Here is a 23,853-nt window from a genome sequence, read left to right as displayed (position 1 = left end):
GAGTGCCTTAGACAAATGAACCTTTCCAGAGAAAAGAAACTTGTGGACTTGGAGAAAAGACCTGTGGTTGCCAAGGGGGAGGGGTTGGAATGCACTGGGAGTTTGGGGTTAATAGATGCAAACCATTGCATTTGGAGAGGATAAGCAATGAGATCCTGCTGTAGAGCACAGGGAACTCTATCTAGTCACTTGTGATGGCGCATGATGGAGGATAATGTGAGAAAAAGAATATAAATATGTGTGTGACTGAGTCACTTTGCTGTACAGTAGAAATTGACAGAATACTGTAAAGCAACTATAATGGAAAAAAAATCATATAAACTTAAAAAAAAATCAGTATAATTGAAAAAAAAAATGAGTGCCTGGTGTTTTCCAATGAATTTCTTTATCACCAATACCTTTAAAGCATAAGAGGAATCCTCTGGGAGAATATATAAAAAATTAACTAAAAGAAAATATTTTGCTATTAAGGGATTTAGAAATGAACATAAAACATTCATTATAAAAATTTTATTCCATTGTATTGTCATTTAAAATTACAAGAATATAAGCAAATAAAATCCAGTGTCTGTGCAATATTTAGTGACAAATCAATAGCTTCATGGAAATTTTCAGTTTGTTTAAAAAAGTCATGTCATTTAAGTAATAATTAAGCTTTGTCTCTGTATATCATAAACTTCCACTTGGCTTAGACAATTCCATTTTCTCCAACAGGAAGCTGTGTAGGGTCCAGTCCTACTTTCTTCATTGATACGGCAACATCGAACAAATAGTCGTAACACTCACACCTGTAAAAGAAAAAGCAAAAAGAACCAAAAGTAGCGAAACAGAGTTCTCCAATCCTAATAATCGTATCTTTCCTCTGCATCAAGTTAACCCTGTTCCTTGCCCATTTTTTTTTTCTCAGTTCTAGGCGCAGTTTTTAATTTTAAACGTTAAAACATGGAATCATATTGAATCACGCCATCATGTCATATACGTATCAGAAAATAAAAGGGAGTTTAAAACATACTACCTATATAAATTTAGATTTTTATCTTTTAACTATTGGCCACTTTCTTGAAATAAATGTAGCAAATCATTGTATAACACGGGTTAGCTTTATTCAAGCCTTCAACTCAGAGAACCAAGATCTGTATCTCCTCCTTTGTATCAGAGCATAGTGCCTTGCCAAATAACAGCTCACCCGAAAAATATTTCTTCACAAAAGAATACATAATACAAATAAAATCTCTAGAAATAAGAATGATAAACTATTTAAATGTAAACCATTTTGACCAGCGACACACCCACGCAAAAATCATACTTCATTTTAAATAAGAAAATCCTATTTCGATCCCTCTTACGTTTAGAATGTGGTGACTTATTCTCGATGGTCTTTGGTTGACACTTACATGGTTTTGGCCTTCTCCCACGTCTCTCCCCAGACGTAGACTCCGTGCCGTCTGACGAGCACGGCGCAGGAGTCTGGGTATTCATTCATTGCCCTGGCCATTCTCTCCTTGAGGTCCTTTTCCTCAGGTGTGTTCTCAATAATGGGGACTACTAACATGTCATCATATCTGCAAGACAATAAAGGTGTTCATACATAAAACTTATAATTTTTTTCAAGTAACCAGTGGGACGTTCTCTTTATATCTAAAAAGCCACTCCAATTTATGAACAAGATGTTGCATGTTATTCTGTGTATCTTGCATAAATATCTGTATCAAAAGACGCCTTGGGAATTTGGCAGGCATTGTTCTAATCCTAAGTATAAGTGGCAGAAATTTGTGCAGGATACCACAACCCAACAAAGAAATTATCAAGATCATACAAGTATTTCCTTGAAGCATAGAGAATCATGGTATTTTTTAACAGGAGATGAGAAAATGATAAATCTCAGAATTAGAAGCGTAGGACGGATTAACAACTGAGGTACTTACTAAATCAGGAATTTCCCAGTGATATAAAATCATTTTATGCTCTCTCTGTAGGACCCAACAGTGTCTTGGATAGGCAGATATATAAATACAGGTGTGGTTGGTGGCCCTGGAATGGCAAAGACCTTCTGGAGCTAACTATTAAAGGTATGATAATATTTTCAGAATACTCTCAAATCTGTAACATAGAACTTCTTCTACCTTATTTTTAGTAAGTACATGTGATGAAGTCAAAATATGCATTTTTCATTTTGTTTGTGTAATAGTAATTCAGCAAATACCTAGTCACTGGTAAAATTTAGTCCATTTTTGAGGTCATTTATAACCAATCAAAATTCAGACATGTTTTCCTTTTTACATGAATTTCTCTTGCCTTGTTAATGTAACATCTGCTTTTTCATTTCATCACCTTTATAATGGCTAAACTTAACCAAAATACATTCTAGCTGTATATTATCAGAAATCACTATTTAAGGAAGGTACAGGCTATGTAGCTGTCACGGGATAAAGAACTTGGCCAACCATTATTAACAGTATGACGCTGCACATTTTATCACTTAATGTAAAGTAGAGGTAATTACAAAATATCCTTAAATGTGGAAGGAATAAATTGCTAGTCTCAAATCTTTTCTGATATTGGCCAAGAGAACCACAAACTTACACTGTCCTCTACCATGTACTGAACAGTCAGAATATAAGTGCTAAATAACAAGGGCTAAATAATCCCACAGCAAAATAAGACCTGCGAGCTAATCTAATCCAATCTACCCACTTTACAGGAGCAAAGCCAGGATAGTCCCTTGAGCATCAAACAGCATTCTTTTCACTCTACCATGGGCATATTGCTTCCAAAAGGTAGGACAATTAATTATATTTAAACATGGTAACCTCCTCCCCCAATAAAAATTAGGCATTGGAAAGTTTTCTGTTTTTGTGTTTTTAAAGGTGGACTTAAAAATTTAAAAAGTAGAGTAGAAAATGTAAAAATCCTGTCCTTTCTTACTTCATCCAGCCTTCATTGCCCCTTCTTTTGACTAGACACTCAGGATTCTCCCCCAATATTGATGAAATATCACTGCCCCTGAGCTGTGATAATGACTCTGTTGCTAATTTCCCAGCCAGGCTCAAATAGAATTGCAAACGCTCTGTTCCTCTACCCACCCTTTCATGTGTTCTCCTGACCTATTTTTATTTCTTCACCAAAGCAATCAAATGCCACTGAAATTGATAGCACACATAATGCCTCTCCTTCAATACCCAGATATGGAAAAGGCAGTATGAAGCTATGCTTTTGTTAGTATGTACATGCTCATAATTTAAATATTTAACTTTTGTAAACAGGTGTTTCCCAGTGCTGAGGAATGCTTTTAGGCACACAACAAATATTAACTAAAATCAAATTAATTTCTCAGCACACTAGTTTAAATACATACATTTTCTTACATACGGTAAGATACTGCTGTTAAGAACACTTTAGAAAGACAAGCACCCTTTTCCTCTCAACATGGCAGAGTGGATTCAGGCCCTTCAGAAAATTTAGAAGGGTGAAGGCTCAGGGACAGAAATGCCAGTACAGGAGTTCCCTGGTGGCCTAGTGGAGTAAGTATCCGGCATTATCACTCACTTCTATGGTTTGGGTTTGATCCCTGGTTTGGGAACTTCTGCATGCTGTGGGTGTGGCCAAAAAACAAAAAAGCATGCCAGTACGTTCAAATGAAATGCCGAGCTTGTCCCTGGACACCAGGAACATGTTTCTTCATATCCCCGTATTCCAGATTGATGAGTAATTGCTATATTTTTGTGGGCTGGTGGATTTCGTTCATTTTATCTAGAAGGCCTCTGTTCTAAACTACGTCACTTTCTTCACTGAAAAATAATAAAAGTACAGAGAGCTACTTAATTATAAAACTTTTTAAAAAATGAAAATGTTCCAGAAATACGAAATTAAATCGAAACGAGGTATAAGCTTTAGTCAGAGCTGAAACCTCCTGAGGATGAAGTTCAGAAGGGCAGGAGAGCGGCACTTCTCTCCTGAAGGGAAGACACCACCCTCCCTTCTCTGTAGAAATCTCAGCCAAGGTTTTTCATTTTACTCTGACAAACATGTCCTTGTTCACGCTGGCACTAATTTGCCAAGGCTGGGTTGGGGGTGGTGAAGAGGAGACAGGCAACTGATGTGTGTCACCGAGAACACATCTGGAAGTACGGTATCAAGTGAGCACGATCTAACACAGATCCCCAACATCTCATTCAATGCATCCAAAGGTCAGCATCCTGTTTAGCACGAGAAGGAAGACTACTTTTTAAATTATTTAAGCCCCAAACAGGGGGAAATACCTGTAATACCCTCCCGAGGTACATTTCTTTATTCCTTTGATCATCTCTTGATGTGTAATTTTAAACTCCCTTCCTGGGAAGAGAAGGGTGGCCATGACAGCAGCTTTAGAGTGGGTGTGAATCACAGCACCTGCTCCTGGAGGAAGAAGACAGTCACTGCTCAGTGAATACTAAATTACACCTTGTAAAGCGGGGGGCGGGGGGAATATACATATTTCCATAAACACACACATTTGTACATGGTTACAGACTTGTTTTCCTTGGCATGGACTAAGAAGGTGGCAAAGGAGAGGAGAGGAGGTGGGGAGGTAGAAAACAGAAATAGTAATGGAGGAGTCAGGAAGAAGACAACTTTATCCAGCATCAGGACAACGTACAACACTTGGTACGTTCTCAATCAATACCTTTTAGCTGGTGTGCGAACAGCTATAATAATATGAAGATTGTAATCATCATACGACTACCTCTTACTTAGGGATTCCTATGTGCCAGGCGCTGGGCAAATCCCCTTTACGGATGTTACCTCTTAGCATCATCACAATGACCATTCCCCCCATTTAACGGTCAGGGACATGGAGACCCAGGGATGTTAAGTAACTTGTTTATTCACAGACAGTAGCTGCAGAGCTTAGATTTGAGCCCAGTTCATCTGACCCTTAATCACCAAGTTAGGCTTCACAGTGTAGGCCACATCTTGGCAGCATGAGGGAGGGTAGGCATTAGAAGATATAGATGCAATGGATTTATCTAAAAAAGAATTTGTAGGAGTTCCCGTCGTGGCACAGTGGTTAACGAATCCGATTAGGAACCATGAGGTTGTGGGTTCGGTCCCTGCCCTTGCTCAGTGGCTTAGGGATCCGGCGTTGCCGTGAGCTGTGGTGTGGATCCTGCGTTGCTATGTCTCTGGCATAAGCCGGTGGCTACAGCTCTGATTGGACCCCTAGCCTGGGAACCTCCATATGCCACGGGAAGCGGCCCTAGAAAAGGCAAAAAGACAAAAAAATAAATAAAAATAAAAAAATAAAAAAGAATTTGTATGCTATAAAATTTAGTAATGGCTATTTTTGTAACTGGATGTTTATTTAGCTTTTTGGTAGGAAAGATTCATACTGTTAGAATCTGTTGCTGAAGTTGTATCCTTTCAGGAGTAGCTGATGATAAACCGGGAACCGAACATGGCATGATTACGTGATACTGATTCTATTCAGGGGCTATATTAAAGCGTCGTCCTCATGCTTCACTGCTATGCTTGAGCCAGTACTTCAGTTATACTTTTCTATTTTTACATTGCCTCTGGGTTCAACCTTTCCGGGCTGGTTTTCCAGCACAATATTTGGGAATTAAGATAGGTGTCCTGCTTTTATCATACAGTAAATGTTTCAAAAAAGAGAGGACCACTCCCACTACAGGGAAGAAAAGGCCATGATTTTCCCTCATTTGTATCCTGATTAATTTCTACTACAAGCTCCCAGAAGTGTAACTCTAGGAGTGGGAATTGGATTGTAAATAGAATATTTAGGTGGTTAATTGGACGATATAGTGGAGTCACACTATTCTAAGTTGGAATTCTGGCCCCAGTATTCACTCGCTGTTTATTTCGGGGACATCTTCCCAGAGCCTCTATCCTCTCACACGTAAAATGGAAAAATAATGGGCCCTCCACATAGGCTGATGTGAGGACTGAAGATGTTAATATAGTGAAAGTTCTTACACACTGTAGGTACTTAAGAAATCTTAAGTGCAACGATAATTGCCATTCTCTAGGGGAGCCTACTCTGCAATATTCACTAGGTTGAATACATTTTCTGCCTACCTCTCATTGTGTAAGCATTCATGAAAAGAGGAGTACACTGGCTTTTCTTCAGGTTCTTATGCGGTGGAGGTCCACTTATGTCCTGTTCATCGATGTCACACACAAACATATCTTCAGGCTATGTAGAGAGGGAAGGAGACAAAGAGGAGGGCTTATACAGTATCAATTAGAAATATCCTCTTTCTTGTATATATACACAGTGCTAACACATATACACATATTTAACTCATGTTTTACATATTCATGTAATCAGTTTCTCAAAAAATTTTAGCTATTTTGAGAAATTAAAATTTTTTTTGGCTTTTTAGGGCCGCACCCATAGCATATGGAGGTTCCCTAGCTAGGGGTCAAATTGGAGCTGTAGCCTCTGGCCTACACCACAGCCACAGCAATGCTAGATCTGAGCTGTGTCTGAGATCCACACCACAGCTCATGGCAATGCTGGATCCTTAACCCACGGAGCGAGGCCAGGGATTGAACCCGCAACCTTATGGTTCCTAGTTGGATTTGTTTCCATTGAGCCATGACAGGCACTCCAAAAAAATGTTTTTTACTAGTAAAAATATTCTCAAGAAAGTTTTTAAAAGTTGACCTTTAGAATAGGAAGTAAAAACTGATATGGAAAATTAAATATGCATGTAGTGATGTTGATATCATTTCACCAGTTTAGGTTCTCAACTTTGCCCTGTAATTTCACAACTGTACTTCAGAGAGAATCATCATTCTAAGATGGGTATTATAATTTTTCTCATATTTCATAATATAAGAAGAAAAATACAGAGTAAAATTTTTTTATCCCTTGAGAAATTTAACTGGTACTCAGAAATGTTCATCTCAACAAAGTACATTATTTTAAAAATTCTTATTTTAAAAATTACATAGATCCACACATTTTTCTTAGTAAAACATGTGTATCTCTGACCTGTAACTTTCATTTGCCAGAGTTTATTACAAACTACAATATAAACATTTTATTAATTAAGCATTAGGTCTTAGAGGTTAAGCATTATGTGCTTGTTTTAACTAGATGCTGGGTATTATTCTAGCAAATTGGTCTCCTCAAAATTTTGAAATAAAGTTTTACAATTTTTCTTTCTTTTCTTTTTTTTTTTAGGGCCCCCACCTACGGCATATGGAATTCCCAGGCTCAGGGTTGAATTGGAGCACAGCTGCTAGCCTATGCCACAGCCACAGCCACATGGGATCCGAACTACGCCTGAGACCTACACCACAGCTCACGACAATGCCTGATCCCTGACGCACAGTGGAGTCACACTATTCTGAGTTTGAATTCTGGCCCCAATACTCACTAGCTGTTTATTTCGGGGATCAAACCCGCATCCTAATGGATCCTAGTTGGATTCATTTCTGCTGCACCACAAGGGGGACTCCAAGTTTTACAATTTTAAATCAAAGGAGCTTTGCTATTATTAAATATGAATCATTTTGACACCACCAACCTGAGTACCCTATCAGCCTGATTGAAGGTGGAGTGATAGTGCTGCCAACTTATACTCATTTTTAATTATGACTTAAGATTGCACTATTCACTTTTGCCCTCTAGAGGCTGAATGAGAATTCAAAACACCTGGTTGTATGCAGGTCCTTACCACTTTAAAAAAATTTAAGTTACTTAACAAATGTTTGTTGATTAGTTATTTAAATTATCCGAATATAACCCCTTCCTTCAAAACTAACATTTCTTTTAATTCCATTTCACAAAATATTAATCAAGTAAAGAAGAACAGGCATTTGGGTTTAAGAAGCACCCCTTTACTGTACCTGAATCCGTTCCTTTTGTACTCCTGAAGGAGCAATGTAGATTTCATTGCTGGAAACACAAAACATACAAATTGGCGTTTATTTAACTCTAATGGTCTGCTTTTGCACAAAGAAAAGTATATTGTTGCAGTCCAATCATTACTGATCTTTGTAAATCAAAGTCATACGAATAGCCGCTTTACTTAATCGATATAGGCTTTACAGAAAGAATACCAAGTGACTTTAATGTCTTTATAATGCTGGTGACACAGTAAAATGCTGAGAGTTGCTTCTGCCTCCTACATTTTCATATATATTTCTTTCTTTTGAAGGTGTGAAATCCATGGTAACCAGGCTTTTATCTAATTAGGGGAAATAAAAATCTGAAAACACAAGTCTTTAGCATCTTTAAGCATGAATATGCAGAGTTTATCTTATAATACATGGAACACAGTTATTCTAAAATCTAATTGGGGAAAGAGTCTCACTAGGTGTAGATCTCTGTCTTGCATGGATGGTACTACAAAACATGAAGTTCAGAGACCTCTGCTGGACAGTTAATTAAATTACAGCATTAACACAGGGCTACTTTTGGAATGGAATAGTATGCTTCTTTAATTGGAAAACCCTTCAACAATATTTGGAAACAAAGCTAAAACAACTGCAGAAAGTAAAAAAAATATAAAAGGCATGGCTATATCTGACAATCTCTCTGTTTCACAGTATTTTGTGCTAAGGGAGATGCTACAGCAATGCCATTTACCACAAGGTGCTTTCAGATAGAATCTGGAAATTAATTTCAAAATCTTCTCTAAATTATTTTCATCCTCAACAAAGATCCTTTGGTTCATTTCACAGTTTCAGTTGCTGCCAAAAAAACTGCCACATAGTGCAAAACCAAGGAAAAACCAGCACCTGCACATTCCAGCTTCTGCCACTGAGGTGAGGCCATAGGGACACTGAATAAATATTGTTTCCCAGTGAAAACGAAGAGGACTACCCATATTGCATCAAGCTGTTGGAGCTGGGGCTACTAATAAACCTATACCTGGAAATGACAAAAATGCAAGAAAGTTCCTTTTGAGGGTGTACTTGTAAATTAAGGTCTAGAAAATAAATGCCTGATAATGGGAGTGAAATTCAGAGCAGGGTAAGCTATGGCCAAGCATTCTTTTTCACAAAGTATCTATTGCTTTAGAACTCTGTTGCATAAGAAAAACCACAAAGTGGCATTCCTCTGGAACCCGTGGGAATGTGTAAGGATCATGCTGTTAAAAGGGCCCCCTTACAGACAAATAGCAGGGATCCAAATCTTTGTCCTCCTGCAACAAGAAAGAGACTCTAGAACCGTGTGTGGTAGGTATGTTCAATCACCTCTGCTGGTAAATGAACTAGTAGGCCCTCTCCTGAGGGGAGATATTTACGCAGTCCTGGGAACAGACCCAAATAAAGTTCAAAATAGTCTGCTGGTAAATAAACTCCATTTAAAAAGCGGGGAAATCCAGGGCTTTTATTCTGTTTGTTCAAGTGTTTGGCATGCTCAATCTGTTCTTATTACTGCCTTTGTAAAATGGAAATTAGTTTAGACTTTGATCGACTTTAATTAAAAATTAGCTAACTAGGTTTTAGGAAAAATATATTTACAGCTACAAAGAGGGAGATACCTGCATAAAAAGAGAAAGGTGACAGAGCTTTATTTTAGGACAGAAGCAAGGCAAAGACTACAAGTGAGGTATTTACTTGGCACTGTAAGCCACAAACAAAAAGCATTTTGCATTTCAAAGTATTAAGTTTGGGAATTTATTTTCTCCATACCTCTTGCTCTTTCACTATGTGGAGAGTGAAACCTGAGAGTCCATAACACATCCATGAACTACTTCTATTTTTATTTACTCTCTATCGTTAAAAAAAAATCCTTTAAATCTTACTATGCCTCAATTATCTTATATACAATCAGGGTTTATTCATTTTAATTCTAATAGCATAAACAAGTTTAGTGTATCTGACACATAACAATATTATACTGTGAAAACAGGAAATGCTACACTTGGAAGGTAGGAACCCAGCCTGAACACAGTGGCTGCTGAGTATCCTGGATTGCCTTGTTTACTGCTATTTTTTTTGGTTCTCCATTTCTTCCTTCTGATTTAGCTATTTATGGGTGATAGGCTGTCTCTTATTATATACCTCTTTTGGCATCATACACCAGCAGCAGAAGCTGGACTGACAGCAGCCAAACCTAGGAATCAGGAAATAATTTCATATCCCCTAAAGGCTTATTGTCAGCATTATTCTGGAAACATCATCTGTTGGGTTTGTACTTCATTCCAAATTTATTTGCTCCAAGCATCAGACAAAGAAAACCAAACCTTCACTAACGTGAGAATAATACTGATGATAAAGGCACACATTCAGTAAGACTCCCAAGTACAGCGCCATAAAATTGTGGCTGTTTTCACCTGTGACCTCCAGGAGGCGCTCCTCGCCAATTAAGAATCTATAGAAAAGCATTCTACAAATATGATGCAATTTCCCTATAAACCGACTGTAGTGTTATAAAACCATTTAATTTTAAAATGTGCCAGTGAATGCTTTAGGGTGACCACAAACAATTTTAGTACACGGTTCCACATTTTAGTTCTACACAAATTTCATATATCTTACGCCATTATGATCAAAAAAATTCCCTCTTAAGATCTGCAGTGGCCCCTAACATGCACTCTATTTTTAACTTTGCTGTTTCTTTAAAGAGCCAGTTAGAAAAGCTTATTCTGGGAGTTCCCGTTGTGGCGCAGTGGTTAACGAATCCCACTAGAAACCATGAGGTTGCGGGTTCGGTCCCTGCCCTTGCTCAGTGGGTTAACGATCCGGTGTTGCCGTGAGCTGTGGTGTAGATTGCAGATGCGGCTCGGATCCCGCGTTGCTGTGGCTCTGGCGTAGGCTGGTGGCTTCAGCTCCAATTCGACCCCTAGCCTGGGAACCTCCATATGCCGCGGAAGCGGCCCAAGAGATAGCAAAAAGACAAAAAAAAAAAAAAAGAAAAGTTTATTCTCAGTTTGGTAGAAAGCTCTGTTTTGTACACACACAAACTATTTCTGCACATACAAATAAAAAGCAGTTGACTAAAGGCAATGTTTAGACTATGATGTACTGTAAATAAAGCAGCTGAGAAACCAAATTGCTAGGACTCAACTCCTAAATGAATCAATGAAACAGCAACATATATTGTTATCATAGGACTTTGTTGTGGACAGGTCAAGTTGAACGTTTTGGCAAAATAATCTGAAAACCTGCAAAATGCTGACTGGCACATTAGCACTGGGTTGATGGTAAGAGAGGACGCATTGATGGATGTACCATGTACCACGCGGAACAGGATCTTTCCAGACTGAGAGCCTCCCTACACATGTAACTGTGACAGTTGTTGACTTCGGCCCCTCCTGTTGTTTCCCTTAGTTTAATTAACATTTCATGAGTTCCTGGGTAATTAACATTTCAATAGCATCATCTTGTGGTGTGCCATACAGTCCCTTTTGTTCAAAATATTCTGACTACATTTTACATTCCATTCTTTTCTAAACACTGCAGCCTCCTTGTGGGGGCATTACTTCATATACTCAATATTACATAAATATTGTAGTAATCCAGTTTTGTTAAAGAAAGTGGATTAGGATAAAGAAGTAAATCAAGTTACACGGTTTAACATTCAGCCTCCAGACAATAACATTCCTGAAACTTTTTAGGAGGAAAAACTTTGATCCTGTTCCAGAAACACTTAAAGAGAATGCGATTCCACAATCTTTATTTTCATTAGTAGTAGGTTACTTATTTCTTCATCCTCTTAAAGACGCTGAATAAGTCTAATGATCAATCAAATACTATTCATTCCTTCTGTTTCAAGTCTAATACCTCTTGTTTTGTCCAGTGAACAACATGGACCTGCAGGTGCTATGTCTATTAATAATGATACATGCATTTAGAAAGGTATATTATCTTTTTTTTGACTCAATAAAATGTTATTTTTAGGATTTTGGATAGTTAGTAATCTCTATTTAAGTGACTTGAAAATATGTATCTGAAAATTTGAAACAAATCCTGTCTACCCAGAGGAGACTCTATAAAAGTTTCAGAAGTGTGAACATACCTGGCAGAATGTTATTTAACCTTGGTACTCCAAGGACCAAATTATGCTTTTTTTTTTTTTTTTTTTTTAAGGGCCACACTTGTGGCATATGGAAGTTCCCAGGCTAGGGGTTGAATCAGACGGAGCTGCAGCTGCCAGCCTACACCACAGCCAGAGCAATGCAGGATCTGAGCTGCATCTGTGACCTGCACTATAGCTCACAGCAACATTGGATCCTTAACCCACTGAGCAAGGCCAGGGATTGAACCCTCATCCTCATGGTACTAGTCTGGTTTGTAACCTGCCGAGCCACAACAGGAACTCCCAAATTATTCTGATTAGAAATTGTGTTTCTTAAATCCTTAAATATTTATTATGTCTGCAACATCTGTATACTTATTCTACTTCGTTATGCAACAATTTATTTTTCTATTTAGAAACTAAATACCTTCAGTATCATATTAAACTGATCATCAGTTGTTCTTTGGCTATAACACATGTTAGGCTCTCTGTGGTCTACTTACATAAAGAATTCTCAGAAATGAAATCAGATATGAAGAATTCTCAGAAATGAAATCAACCAGAAACATACCCATGCTTCAAGCTGATTCCTCCTCCAGTGCCAGTGACCCAGCCCAAATGGTAAAACTGTTTGCAAAGCTCTGGGATCAGGTACCGTGGATGTTCCTTGTCCTTAAAAAGAAGATGATGATTTCTAAAATAGATATTATTTTATCAAGTGACTATTCCAGATGACATGTCTATTAAGAAACCAATTTAGGAAGGTTAAGAAAATCTGCCATAGAGAGGGCACCATGAGGGAGAAAATTACAAGAAAATACACTTTGTTTTTAATGTTTGGGAAGTCGATCTACTATATTATTTGGCAATCTGGAATTATTCAGTGAAGGGACATGCAGTCCAATACTATGAAACAAGTTGCAAGAACAAGGTGGGGAAATGTCCAGATTATACTATAAAATATCTATTGAAATGGCTTTAATAAAATAGAATCCAGTACAGAAAGGAACAAGCTTCAGTCTGTCCAGAAAGTTTCCTTACACAAAAACATCTTATTCAATTAAGTTATGATATACAGGATATACTATGAGAGTTCTTGGTTCATTTTCTGTGTGTTGGTTTAATTTTACTCTTATTCTAAAAATGTCCTTTTCTCATAGTTAACTGTCTTGTTTTTCTTATTACAAAAACAATATATACTCGTTATGGGATATAAAGTCAAGAAAATAACATACAAAGCAGTCAGAAAAAAATCATAATTAAATTAATATTTTCTAAGCCTAAATCTATGAAGATATATGTTGGGATAACATTGAGTCAATTATTTACCTATACGGTGGTTTAATTGACCTATAACATTAGTTTAAGGTGTACAGCATAATGATTCCATATTTGCCTACACGGCAAATGATCAATACAATAACTCTAGTTGAAATAAGAGCCTTACTTTTATATGTCTAGTGATTCTTTAGGAAAAACAAACACACAGAACAAAGCACTTCCCCCTGCTTTTTAAAGCTAAAATGAATGAAAACAAAAACAACAATAAAGACAATGAATTCCATTTTGGCAGTATGATATACAACCCTTACCTTGACAACAGCTAAAACTGCTGAATAAATTATCTTTTAAAAATTTCAAAACAAACTTCTGAGCTGGCAAGAAAATAAGATTTCACAGGGGCCACAAAAGAAATGGAATATCTACCCGGGATGGGAGTGGGCTCCAAAGCCAAAATTTCCCTGGAGGTATTTGCAAAACTCTTGGTGACCTTGAGTTTCAATTTTGATAGCTATGCAAGTCACTAGAAACACAAGATAAAACCTCAGGTGTGCTCAACATGGAGTATCTAATAGAAAATCCCTCCCCGCACAGGGGACCCCCAGGTAAGAATGAACAAGAAATAGATGCCCTGTGCTGAAAAGCTCAGCAAGCAAACTTGCCTGTGCAAATCCTGGCACTGTGTAACTGGGGACAAAAACATCTTTGAGTCCAAAGAGGGATTATTATTAAACAGACTGAAGTTTCAGCTACTTAACTGGATTTCTGAAATTGTGTTTTCCCCAAATCACTGTTGATATTTTACATACACATTTCTTTTTTTTTTTTTTTTTTTTTTTTTGCTATTTCTTGGGCCGCTCCCGCGGCACATGGAGGTTCTCAGGCTAGGGGTCTAATCGGAGCTGTAGCCGCCAGCCTACGCCAGAGCCACAGCAACATGGGATCTGAGCCACGTCTGCAATCTACACCACAGCTCACGGCAACGCCGGACCGTTAACCCACTGAGCAAGGCCAGAGACCGAACCCGCAACCTCATGGTTCCTAGTCGGATTCGCTAACCACTGCGCCACGACGGGAACTCCCACATTTCATTTTAGATATGCATTATGAATGCTAATGTGATGGTATAGACTTAAAAATACTAAGAACATGGGAATGTTGACATTTTATAAAGTTCTGATTCAACACAGGCTTAGAGGAGTTGATGGACATGAAGTCAAATCCCAATTACACATTTATTGCTTACATGACTTGGGGCCTCCACTTACTCATCCATAAAATAAGAACATTATGAGGATTAAAATGAGATATCACGGATATAAAGATGCAGCACAACGTGTGCATAGTCAATGTTAATGTCCTTCTCATTTTAACAAGTCGAAAATTCCTGAATTAAAATGAATAATAAAGTTACACTGGTTTTTCTTATACCTTTCCTTACACTATCTAGCCAAAGTTACCCATGCCCTGTATAGTTTGCTACTTCCTTTTTTAGGGATATAAATGATATTTTAATTACATATTAAAGTATAGCTAATGAGAAGACTCCTGCAGTTTTCCACTCTTTAAAACCATCAATTTTTGCACAGCAAGTTGCAAACATTACAGAAAATAGTCTTTTATTAAGGGCCTCCCCTTTCCCTTTTGTCTTTCTAGAACTGAGGTATTGGAGCAATTAGCAACAGCTCCATGCTACAGGAATAATAATGATAAGGTAGCTGTTGTTAGTAAAATTTCACTCAATCATTCAAACCCACAAAATTACACTTTCAAGAAAAATAATCACTAGCAGCAGGAACCAACAGAGATACATTTAGTAAAAATGCTGTCATTTGAATTATGCAGATAATTGGCAAGAATTAGTAAAATTCTTTAGTAATGGCAAGAATGGCAAGAAAAGTAAAAAATCAGAATATATATTTTAATAAGAATTGACAAGAAAAAAATATTTAGTTAATATTTAGTTCTCTCCTGAATGTCAATATTACTTGTCTTTTTTTTTTTCTTTTTTCTTTTTACAGCCAGACTTGGAAGTTGTAGGGGTCAAATCGGAGCTGCAGCTGAGTACATGGCAACACCGGATCTGAGCTGCATCTATGGCTCTATGACCCTATGTGGTCACGAGATCCTTAACCCACTGAGCGAAGCCACGGATCCAACTTGCATCCTCAAAGAGACATGTCAGGTCCTTAACTGGCTAAGCTGCAGTGGAAACTCCATACTTGTCTGTTCTTGTTAGGTCTGGCTTTCACGTAGAAAAAGAATTTTGAAAGACATATCTACAGATGGATTACAATCAACTTCTTACAGTGGAGGTGCCATACAGTGAGGATAAAATATTTGACAGTATTTTGTATATATTAAAAACACTAAAGTCTAGAAAGTTTTTGAGTCAATACATCATTTTCCCAATTTTTCAATCTACTCATTTTAAGGAAATCAGCCTCCAATGTCACTGAGATGACCCGCTCACAGTCCTCAATGATTCAAATCCCCTCCCCAACCATTTCTTGCAATTTATTTATTTATTTATTTATTTAGTTGTTGTTGTTGTTGTTGCTATTTCTTGGGCCGCTCCCGCGGCATATGGAGGTTCCCAGGCTAGGGGTTGAATCGGAGCTGTAGCCACCGGCCTACGCCAGAGCCACAGCAACGCAGGATCCGAGCCGCGTCTGCAACCTACACCACAGCTCACGGCAACGCTGGATCCTTAACCCACTGAGCAAGGGCAGGGACCGAACCCGCAACCTCATGGTTCCTAGTCGGATTCGTTAACCACTGCGCCACGACGGGAACTCCTTTTCCTGCAATTTAAACAAAACAGAGGCATGTATTTCTCAGGTAGAGGTTTTCCGGGGTCGGGGGGGGAGTGACTCTCATACAGACATGAAATATACACGTGTCAAAGGTATTATTTAACCCTTTGATTAATGAGGAAACCAAGAAGATGATATGACTGTGTCCAAAGAGAATTCAAAACACACACACATAAAAGTAATCAATAATCCTGGATTTACAAATAAAAACTGGACAAGTTCTGCGCAGGAATAAACTGAATCTCTGTAACACAACTTGCATTTCTATGAACAATAACTGCATTGCCTTCAGCATTCAACAGTTTACAGACCTGTCAAATAGTGCATAGAGAGCCTCAAGGCACGTGGCAGTCTCTTTTGCTCATTTCAGTCTAAGTTTTTCCTGACACTGGCCTAAGGAAGGGACAAGAGGCAGGCACAAGCAAGGTGTCAGCGTTTTCTGGCTCTGGTCATTGCTTCTTTCAGCACATCTGTTTCATTCTCCTCTCTGTGCAGACTGGTTTTCTCTACAACTTCACCTCCACCAAAAGTCCTATTTTTCCCTCCCACCTTCACCAAACTAAAAATTCCTCTTACCAGTTAAGGATGACTAGAAATCAGAAGACGATGGGCCTGGCTTTAGCTTTGACCCACACTAGCTAAGTACCCTATGGCAAGTCAGTGACCCTTTCTAAGTGTCGGTTTCCTTAGATTAATAATCTGGATTGGTGATTCCCAGGCTTGTGAATTTCAAGACCAGTAGTTTCCATTGCTGTTTTTTAAGTTTTAGGGACAGATAGAAGGTTGTCAAGTTATGATATTAATCATATTTAACCATCTATTTTCACAGTCTTCAAAAAAAGTGCATTTTTTTTTACATTAAAGAGTAGGTAGGATAATGTCAGAATAAAAGATAGTCCTTTAAATTGAATGCAGTTAATATTGTGAAATCCACTTTTCCATTATCCTTATTTTTCTTATTGAGTAATAGTCCAGTAAAAACTCTCAGGGATTTATATTTGAGGATTCCGATTATTTTTTCCTCCTTGCCTACAATTTCTTTTTCTCCAGCGTACCTTTCACTCTTAGTACTAAAATAACACACTACTTTAGTCAGTGAGCTCCATTCCTCAAATACCACCTGCTTAGTTTGTAATTTAAGTCCTTCTGTTTTCTTGCCCCAACTTTGCAAATATTTTCTTTCACATTTTTACATGAACCTCTCAGTTCTAGTCAACATAGTTGCAGTAATTGACCTCCAGGATGGCTCTTAATGATCTCTGCGCCCTGGTGTTCACACCCTGGCTTAGAGTTCATCCTACACTATATGCAGCTGGTCTGTGTGAAGGCAGCTTAAGAGGTCAAGAGTATGTCACTTCTGATGGCAGCTTACTAAAGACTATCACTTCTGTCCTGGCTGCTCTCTCTCAGGTCACTTGCGCTGGAGGAATCCAGCTGCCATATTTTAAGGGTACTTAGCTCAAGTGATGAATAACGTATGAGGGACAGAAGCCTGCCAACAACTGTGTGAGTGAGCTTGGAAGCAGACCCCAGCTGCAGTAACGTTTTGAGATGCCTGCAGCTCCGGCTGATGGCTTGACTGCCAATTTATGAGAAACCCTGAGCTAAACTCTCCTGGATTCCTAATCCTCAGAAACTGTGTGAGGCAACGCTTGTGTGTTAAGCCTACATTTGGGGATACTTGTTACATAGCAGTAGATGTCTAAGACACACTTTCCTGCCAGCCAAGAACACACTTTTTTCTCTTTGCTCGGTTATTGCTCATGTGGGATCTCCATTCATCCCAGCTCTGGCGGTCAAACTCCTGCTCATGAGCCTTTACACCAGGCTTCTGATTCACATCCCCTAGGATTCCTTCTCTTATCATTTCAGCAGGAAGTGATCATTCCTTCCTCAAACTCTGCACCGTGGCATTTGCTCTATGTAGATTTTTGGGTATTTATGCTATAGCCCTCATTCATTCATTCAGCAGAACTTTACTGATGGCCCTGAAGAAATAAACAAGAGTAAGATAAAATCTTTACATTTGGGGGCTCTAACTCTAGTAAAGAAGTTATTAACAGTTGTGAAGTGACAAAGCAGTGTAGAAAACATGATGGTCCAGGGCATTATTGGAGTAGAAGCTACTGGTGGAAGGGAGCAGGAGTTAGGAAAGGCTTCAGAGAGGAAGGGATGCTGAGCTGAGTTTTTTAATTTTTGTTTTTTTTGTCATTTTAGGGCCGCACCTGTGGCATTATGTAAGTTCCCAGGCTAGGGGTAGAATTGGAGCTGTAGCTGCTGGCCTATACCACAGCCACAGTCAAAGCAAACCGGGATCTGAGCCACGTCTATGACCTATACCACAGCTCACAGCAACGCTGGATCCTTAACCCTCTGATCGAGCCCAGGGATTGAACTCGTTTCCTCATGGATACTAGTCTGGTACGTTACCGCTGAGCCATGACAGGAACTCCCCTGAGCTGAGTTCTAATGAAGGAGATGAGGTGTGAAGGTAGATGAAGAGGAGAAAGGGCATTTTCGTCAGACAGAACTCTGAGTAGTTGGAACTGGAATTAGGTTCTGTGGGATGGAGAGGGGACGGGAAAAGACTATAAGGATTGCCCATGCTATGCACAGGAGTTTGGACTTCATGCTCTAGATGGTTGATAACCACTGAGCAGTTTTAAATAAAAGATGACACGATCAGATTTTATTTTTGAAACATTTCTACGTGGCAGTAGAGAGAAGAGGCTAAAGGGTGATGATCAAGAAAGGAGCAGACCAGCAGAGAGGCTGTGGAAACAGCTTCAAAATGAAACTGTAAGGGAGCGATGGCAGAGATGGATTTGGAAGATAATTAAGTTAAATAGACAGAGTTCCCATCGTGGCACAGGGGAAGTGAATCTGACTAGGGACCAAGAGGTTGCGGGTTCGATCCCTGGCCTCGTTCAATGGGTTAAGCATCCTGGCGTTGCCGTGAGCTGTGGTGTAGGTCGCAGACACAGCTCAGATTCCCAGCTGCTGTGGCTATGGTGTAGGGCCAGCAGCTGTAGTTCTGATTGGACCCGTAGCCTGGGAATCTCCATATGCCATGCATGCAGTGTGTGCAGCCCTAAAAAAAAAAAAAGTTAAATAGAAAGGATGGACTTTGGGTAAGAAAACTGAAGGAAAGGAAGGCTTCAAGGAATTCCAAGTTTTCAGTTGGCTGAGCAGCTAAGTGGTTAGTGATGCGGTCATAAATATTTGAGTGCCTACCATGCATCAAGCACATCCTGGAAGTTCAGCCATGAATAAGACAAAGTCTCCGCACTGAAGGAATTTATACTCTAGGAAGCAGTTTTAAAAAAGTGATGTTGACTGAAAAAAAATAGGCACAGTGTGAGTCATGAGTTAAATTTTATTTGGGGCAAAATGAGGCCTGGGAGACAGCCTCTCAGCGCCGAGGGAGGAACTGCTAGAAGCGGGGGGGGGGAAGAAGTTCAGTATATATGTGATTTGGGGGAAGGTGAATACCTGAAATCAAGCACATGCTTCTGCAGAGGATTTCGCTAATCATGAGAAGCAGATGGCACCATTAATGATCTTACTGCTCTTCTAGATATGAGAAGATACAAGAAATTGGGGTCATAAAATCTCCTGAAAATATCTAACTATCAGAAGGCCTAGTCTGCCAGTTTTTCACAGAACAGAGAGTGCCTCATTCCTGATCTCCCTGGACTTCTTTCAAGAGTGTGCTTAAGGTCAGCAGCTGACTGCAGCGGCTAATGACCTAAACATTGCGGAGGCAGCGGGTGGGTGACAATTTTTAGTTGGCAGTGAAAAGAGGAATAAATACGTAAATTGTAATAAGTGAGAGGAAGAAAACAAGTGACTTTGCTCATCTCTGGAAAGTCATTTATTCACAGAAGATACTGGCTGATAAGTTTGTCCTAATAAAATCTGCCACCTTTTACTTTTTAATTGGGACCTTCTGCCCCAAGGAAGAATAACAGGAGGAATAAAGAATCAGGTCGTGATTTGAGGGGGAATTCCCAGTCTCTTCAGCAGCGCTTCTCACTTGTAATGGTTTACTGGTCTAGCTCTCCTCCAGAACCCAGGCCATTGTCTTAATTACCACCCTGAGCACATGGGTGTTCCATAAATTGTTGGCATGCAGAAGTGAATGAAAAGTTATGTGCAGCCCGAGGGTGGAATCTTCCTGTGACTTCTGCTTAAGGAAAAATCCTTCCTAGATCATCCCACAACCAATCTAAACAGAAGCAGGCAAAGAGCAACTTGCGCAGAGAAAAAGTGCCAGCTACTGAACAGATCCGGCTCGGGGACGTTTCCCAAGTACCTACTACGCGCCAAATGTCAGGCTGGTCGCCAGGGCGCAGAAGAGCTCATAGTCTGAGCTCCGTTTCACCCGCGGCTTCACGTTTCCCCGGTCTTCATGAGAAGTTACTTTGAAATACACACTTAATACCGCTCTCCTCCGTTATTTTTCCTTATTCAAGGTTTGGTGCCCAGCTCCTGTCTCCAGAGAACCCCAGCCGGTGGAGCAAAGACCTCAGCGGGAGCCGGGGACTTAGGTCAGCACCCGCAGCGGAAACCGCGGTGCGCGAGGGTCCCGTTGGGTCCGGCCCAAAACCCCACCCCGCCCGCGCCTAGCTTCCGCCGCCGAGCCCCGCAGGCGCCTCGCTTACAGGGAATAGAAGGCGCCGGCGGCCCCGCCCCTACCTGCGCGAGGCATTGCCGCGAGCCACAGTCTCCCTCTGGAGCGTGACAGCCAGACATGGCCGGGAGCAGAGGTACCCGCGCCCTCCGGTCTTCGCAAGGCTTTGCTCCCGGCCCTCAGTTGGGGCTAACACGGCGAGGCCAGAAATGCAATCAGGCGGTGTGGAGGGCAGTCCGGAGGCGGGGCGGACAAGACGAAAGGCGGGTCCGGGAGGGCCTCGCTGACCGGAGGCCCAACCGCGCAGCCTCATGACCGGGAGGCGAGGCCAACGAGTTTGGAGGCGGAGCTAGAAGAGCTGCTTGATTCCTGCGGTTTACGAGTCGCGGGCGTCCAGGGGGCGTGTCCAACGGGGTGGGAGGCGGGGCCTTGTAGGGCCTTGATGACTGGGCGAACAGGCTGTGCTGAGGGCAGCCCGTGAGAAGGCTGGGAAGATGGCGGCCTCCTGGAGGCTAGGCTGTGACCCGCGGGTGATGCGTTGCCTCCTGGGCTTTGGCAACTGCCCGGGGCTGGTGAAGGGAGCTGCTGGATGGTCTCTCGGCCGCGGAGCTAGTTGGAGATGGTATCACAGCACGCAGTCTCTTTGGGGTGAGTGACCGGGACGCTCTCAGCTTCTCTGTGCATCTGAGCAACGGGCCTGCGGCAGGGGCTTTTTGATTAAGGGCCTGCACCTGGGTGTGGAGGTGCCCGGAGCCTCCCCGCTCCCTTGGCTTTGTCTCGGGGAGGGTTCTGCTGACTTGGCCTCGTGCATGCCGCAAAGGGTTTTTTGGAAGCTAGGAGAATTTGACTCCGTTCCCTGGCCTCCTGGTTGGTATGGCTTCTCCGTGACCTTGCCTTGGATTTGGGGTTGTGCGGCCTCTCTCAAGCCCCTTCCTAGTCATTGTTAGTTTCCTTTAGAGTTGTCAAGTTGCCCAAGTTTGCTGAGATTTAGACGTCACGTTAGTGGTTTTTATTCATTGTTTTGACCCTTGTCTACTGGAAGATCTTAGAGGCCAGCGGGGTTGCCTCACTCGAGTACTGGTAAAGGACTCAATTTGTAAATGTCTAGACATCATAGGCATAGGTCCGGAAAAATGTTTTATGCGAAACATGGCTTGAAAGAGTGGAAATTTAGGGGGAGAAGCTTACCAAGAAGTGTCGACTTAAAGACAGGCCGCCCAAGTGTTGTGAGTTTTAAGTTTTATTCAGAATATGAGTGAGGATTTTAGCCTGGGAGACAGCCGCTCTGCTCTGAGGAACTGCTCTGCAGAGGTAGAGAAGCCAGATTGTATGTGAATTTTTTGGCTAGGAGATAGATGCGGTTAGGCATACAGGTTGATAAAAGATTACTGCTAATCACAAAGAGCAGATATCTCAGGTTAATGGTTTTAGTATTTTTCTATGAATGGGAAGATATAAGAATTCAGGATCATTGAAATTCTTCTTGAAATGTGTTTCGAATTATCTAAGGGCCTCTTTATCCAAAACACCCAGTGCTTCATCCTGAATTCCTCTCAGGTTGCACTGTCTGTCGCTGGGCAACTGCAGTGGGTTATGATTTAACCCTTGTAGAACTGGATTTGCCATTGAAATTCTTCATTGTTTACAAAACTTATTGTTGAAAGTTGTCTTTAAGTAGTGATATTGACAGAGCTAACACAATTCTTACGGTGTTTAATGGTATATACTGTAGTGTGCCCTGCATTATTTTTCTTTACATGAGGATGGGGGTGGGGCGGATTTTGAGTGTGATGTATTTTCTGCCAGTCTTTAGTCACTCCTCCGCAGGATGAATTGTAATATGAAAAATTAGGTGCAGTAGGCATTGCCCACATATTCTGAAGCTCAGAACAGAAGAATATTTACACAAAGTTACAGGGTATGATGAGTGTGTTGAGATTTTATGATCCTGTAATGAGAACAGTTTATTTCAATTTTTTCTACTTAATGTTTAAAAAATACCTCTTGGAGCAGTGGGTTTTTTTGTTTTGTTTTGTTTGTTTTTAACTGTGTTTACAATTTACTGTCTTCCCTTCCTCCAGTTTGTTAAATATTGAACTTTCCTACAGCTCCCAGAGATTCTGTCTGGGGTAGAGCTAAGCAATTTGCATTTTACAAACAACCTTCGGTGCATTTTGATGTTTTATGTTGGTGTTTAATAGAGTACACTTTGAGACTTGCTCTCTGAGAAAATCATGGAGTAGGAAGAGCTCAGTGTTAGAAATATTGTGGGAAGAGTGTTCTTAATCTTATTTATAAAACAGTTCCTTTTGAGAATCTTTGACCGTTTTAGACCCTCTCTACGGAGAAAGGGGCAAAGTGTAGTTACACCCCAAAATGTGCATGCAGTGTCAGGGGTTCTCCTGAGACCCAATTTAAGGACTGCTGCCTTTGGAAACTCTTAGGCAATTCTTCACTGATGTATCATGACATTTTGCCTACCCTATAACACACCGTGAACAACTTGTCTAACTGGACATCATCTGTGAGGAATACCAAGGAAGCTGTGTGTTTCTTAGTGCCTCCCTCCCAATATAATCCCTGGTGATTATATTGGGCCCACCTGGATGATCCAGGATTCTTGCTCCATTTCAAGGTGAAGCTCTTTAGCAGTCTTAATTTCTTTTTTAACCTTAATTCCCCCTCGTTGTAACATACTCATAGGTTGAGGGTTAGGACATACTACATCTCTGGGGTGGAGGCGGGGCGTTTTATTCTCTCTGCCCCATAAACTGATGGCTGTGTGTTGTTGGGTAACTCTAGGTTATTGGGAAATCTTGGATTTTTTTTTTCTTAATACTGAGCCAAAATTTGTCTCCTCGCCTTTCACATACAGGTTTTTGTTTTGCCATGATGAACACTTGTGGCAATCCTTGTACTATTTGCATTATAAAGCATGGATGTATGATGTTCCTTTTTGTCTGAGCATAGTGGAAACTTAGGTTTCATAAAATTAAGCAACTGTTTGGTCATCTATAGACTATGTGAATTAGGTTCAGTTATTGAGTTATTTCCTCTTTCATATGTCCATCCAGGATTTAAAAGTCTGTCAGGTGGGAAGTCACTTGAAGTTTTGGTTTTCTTAAAAATGTTTGTTGGCAGCGTTT

General features: G+C 40.3%; 2 protein-coding genes across 4 annotated transcripts in view; one reads left to right on the top strand and one right to left on the bottom strand.

The window, feature by feature from the left end:
- Positions 1–495: 495 nt before the first annotated feature.
- APIP (APAF1 interacting protein) lies at positions 496–20,944 on the bottom strand. Of its 2 annotated transcripts, XM_085011569.1 has the most exons (8): positions 20,773–20,944; positions 19,309–19,410; positions 12,549–12,649; positions 7,855–7,903; positions 6,073–6,190; positions 4,260–4,395; positions 1,395–1,562; positions 496–788 (listed from the first exon to the last, which is right to left on the bottom strand). In XM_085011569.1, exons 2-8 carry the CDS (start codon positions 19,309–19,311, stop codon positions 689–691), a joined length of 675 nt encoding a protein of 224 aa, XP_084867695.1. In that variant the 5' UTR covers positions 19,312–19,410; positions 20,773–20,944; the 3' UTR covers positions 496–688. The 2 variants fall into 2 exon arrangements, with proteins under 2 accessions (XP_084867695.1, XP_003122918.3); XM_003122870.4 differs by lacking the exon at positions 19,309–19,410.
- Positions 20,945–21,173: 229 nt separating this feature from the next.
- PDHX (pyruvate dehydrogenase complex component X) overlaps positions 21,174–23,853 on the top strand; it is an 80,537-nt gene continuing 77,857 nt past the window's right edge. For both annotated transcript variants that reach the window (XR_014837092.1, XM_003122869.5), the window contains exon 1: positions 21,174–21,355. Coding sequence is in view for 1 of the 2 variants with exons in the window: in XM_003122869.5 (XP_003122917.3) it covers positions 21,202–21,355 (154 nt within the window). In the remaining variant the exon portion in view is untranslated. The remainder of the gene's footprint in view (positions 21,356–23,853) is intronic.

Source organism: Sus scrofa, chromosome 2 (assembly GCF_054392235.1).
Source record: "Sus scrofa isolate SSC_HxYL_T2T_F1_AM1 chromosome 2, Sscrofa_HxYL_maternal_Yorkshire_Landrace_v2.0, whole genome shotgun sequence".
NCBI classification, from domain to species: Eukaryota; Metazoa; Chordata; class Mammalia; order Artiodactyla; family Suidae; genus Sus; species Sus scrofa.
The sequence above is the reverse complement of the archived record's forward strand: the minus strand, read 5'-3'. Positions and strand labels throughout refer to the sequence as shown.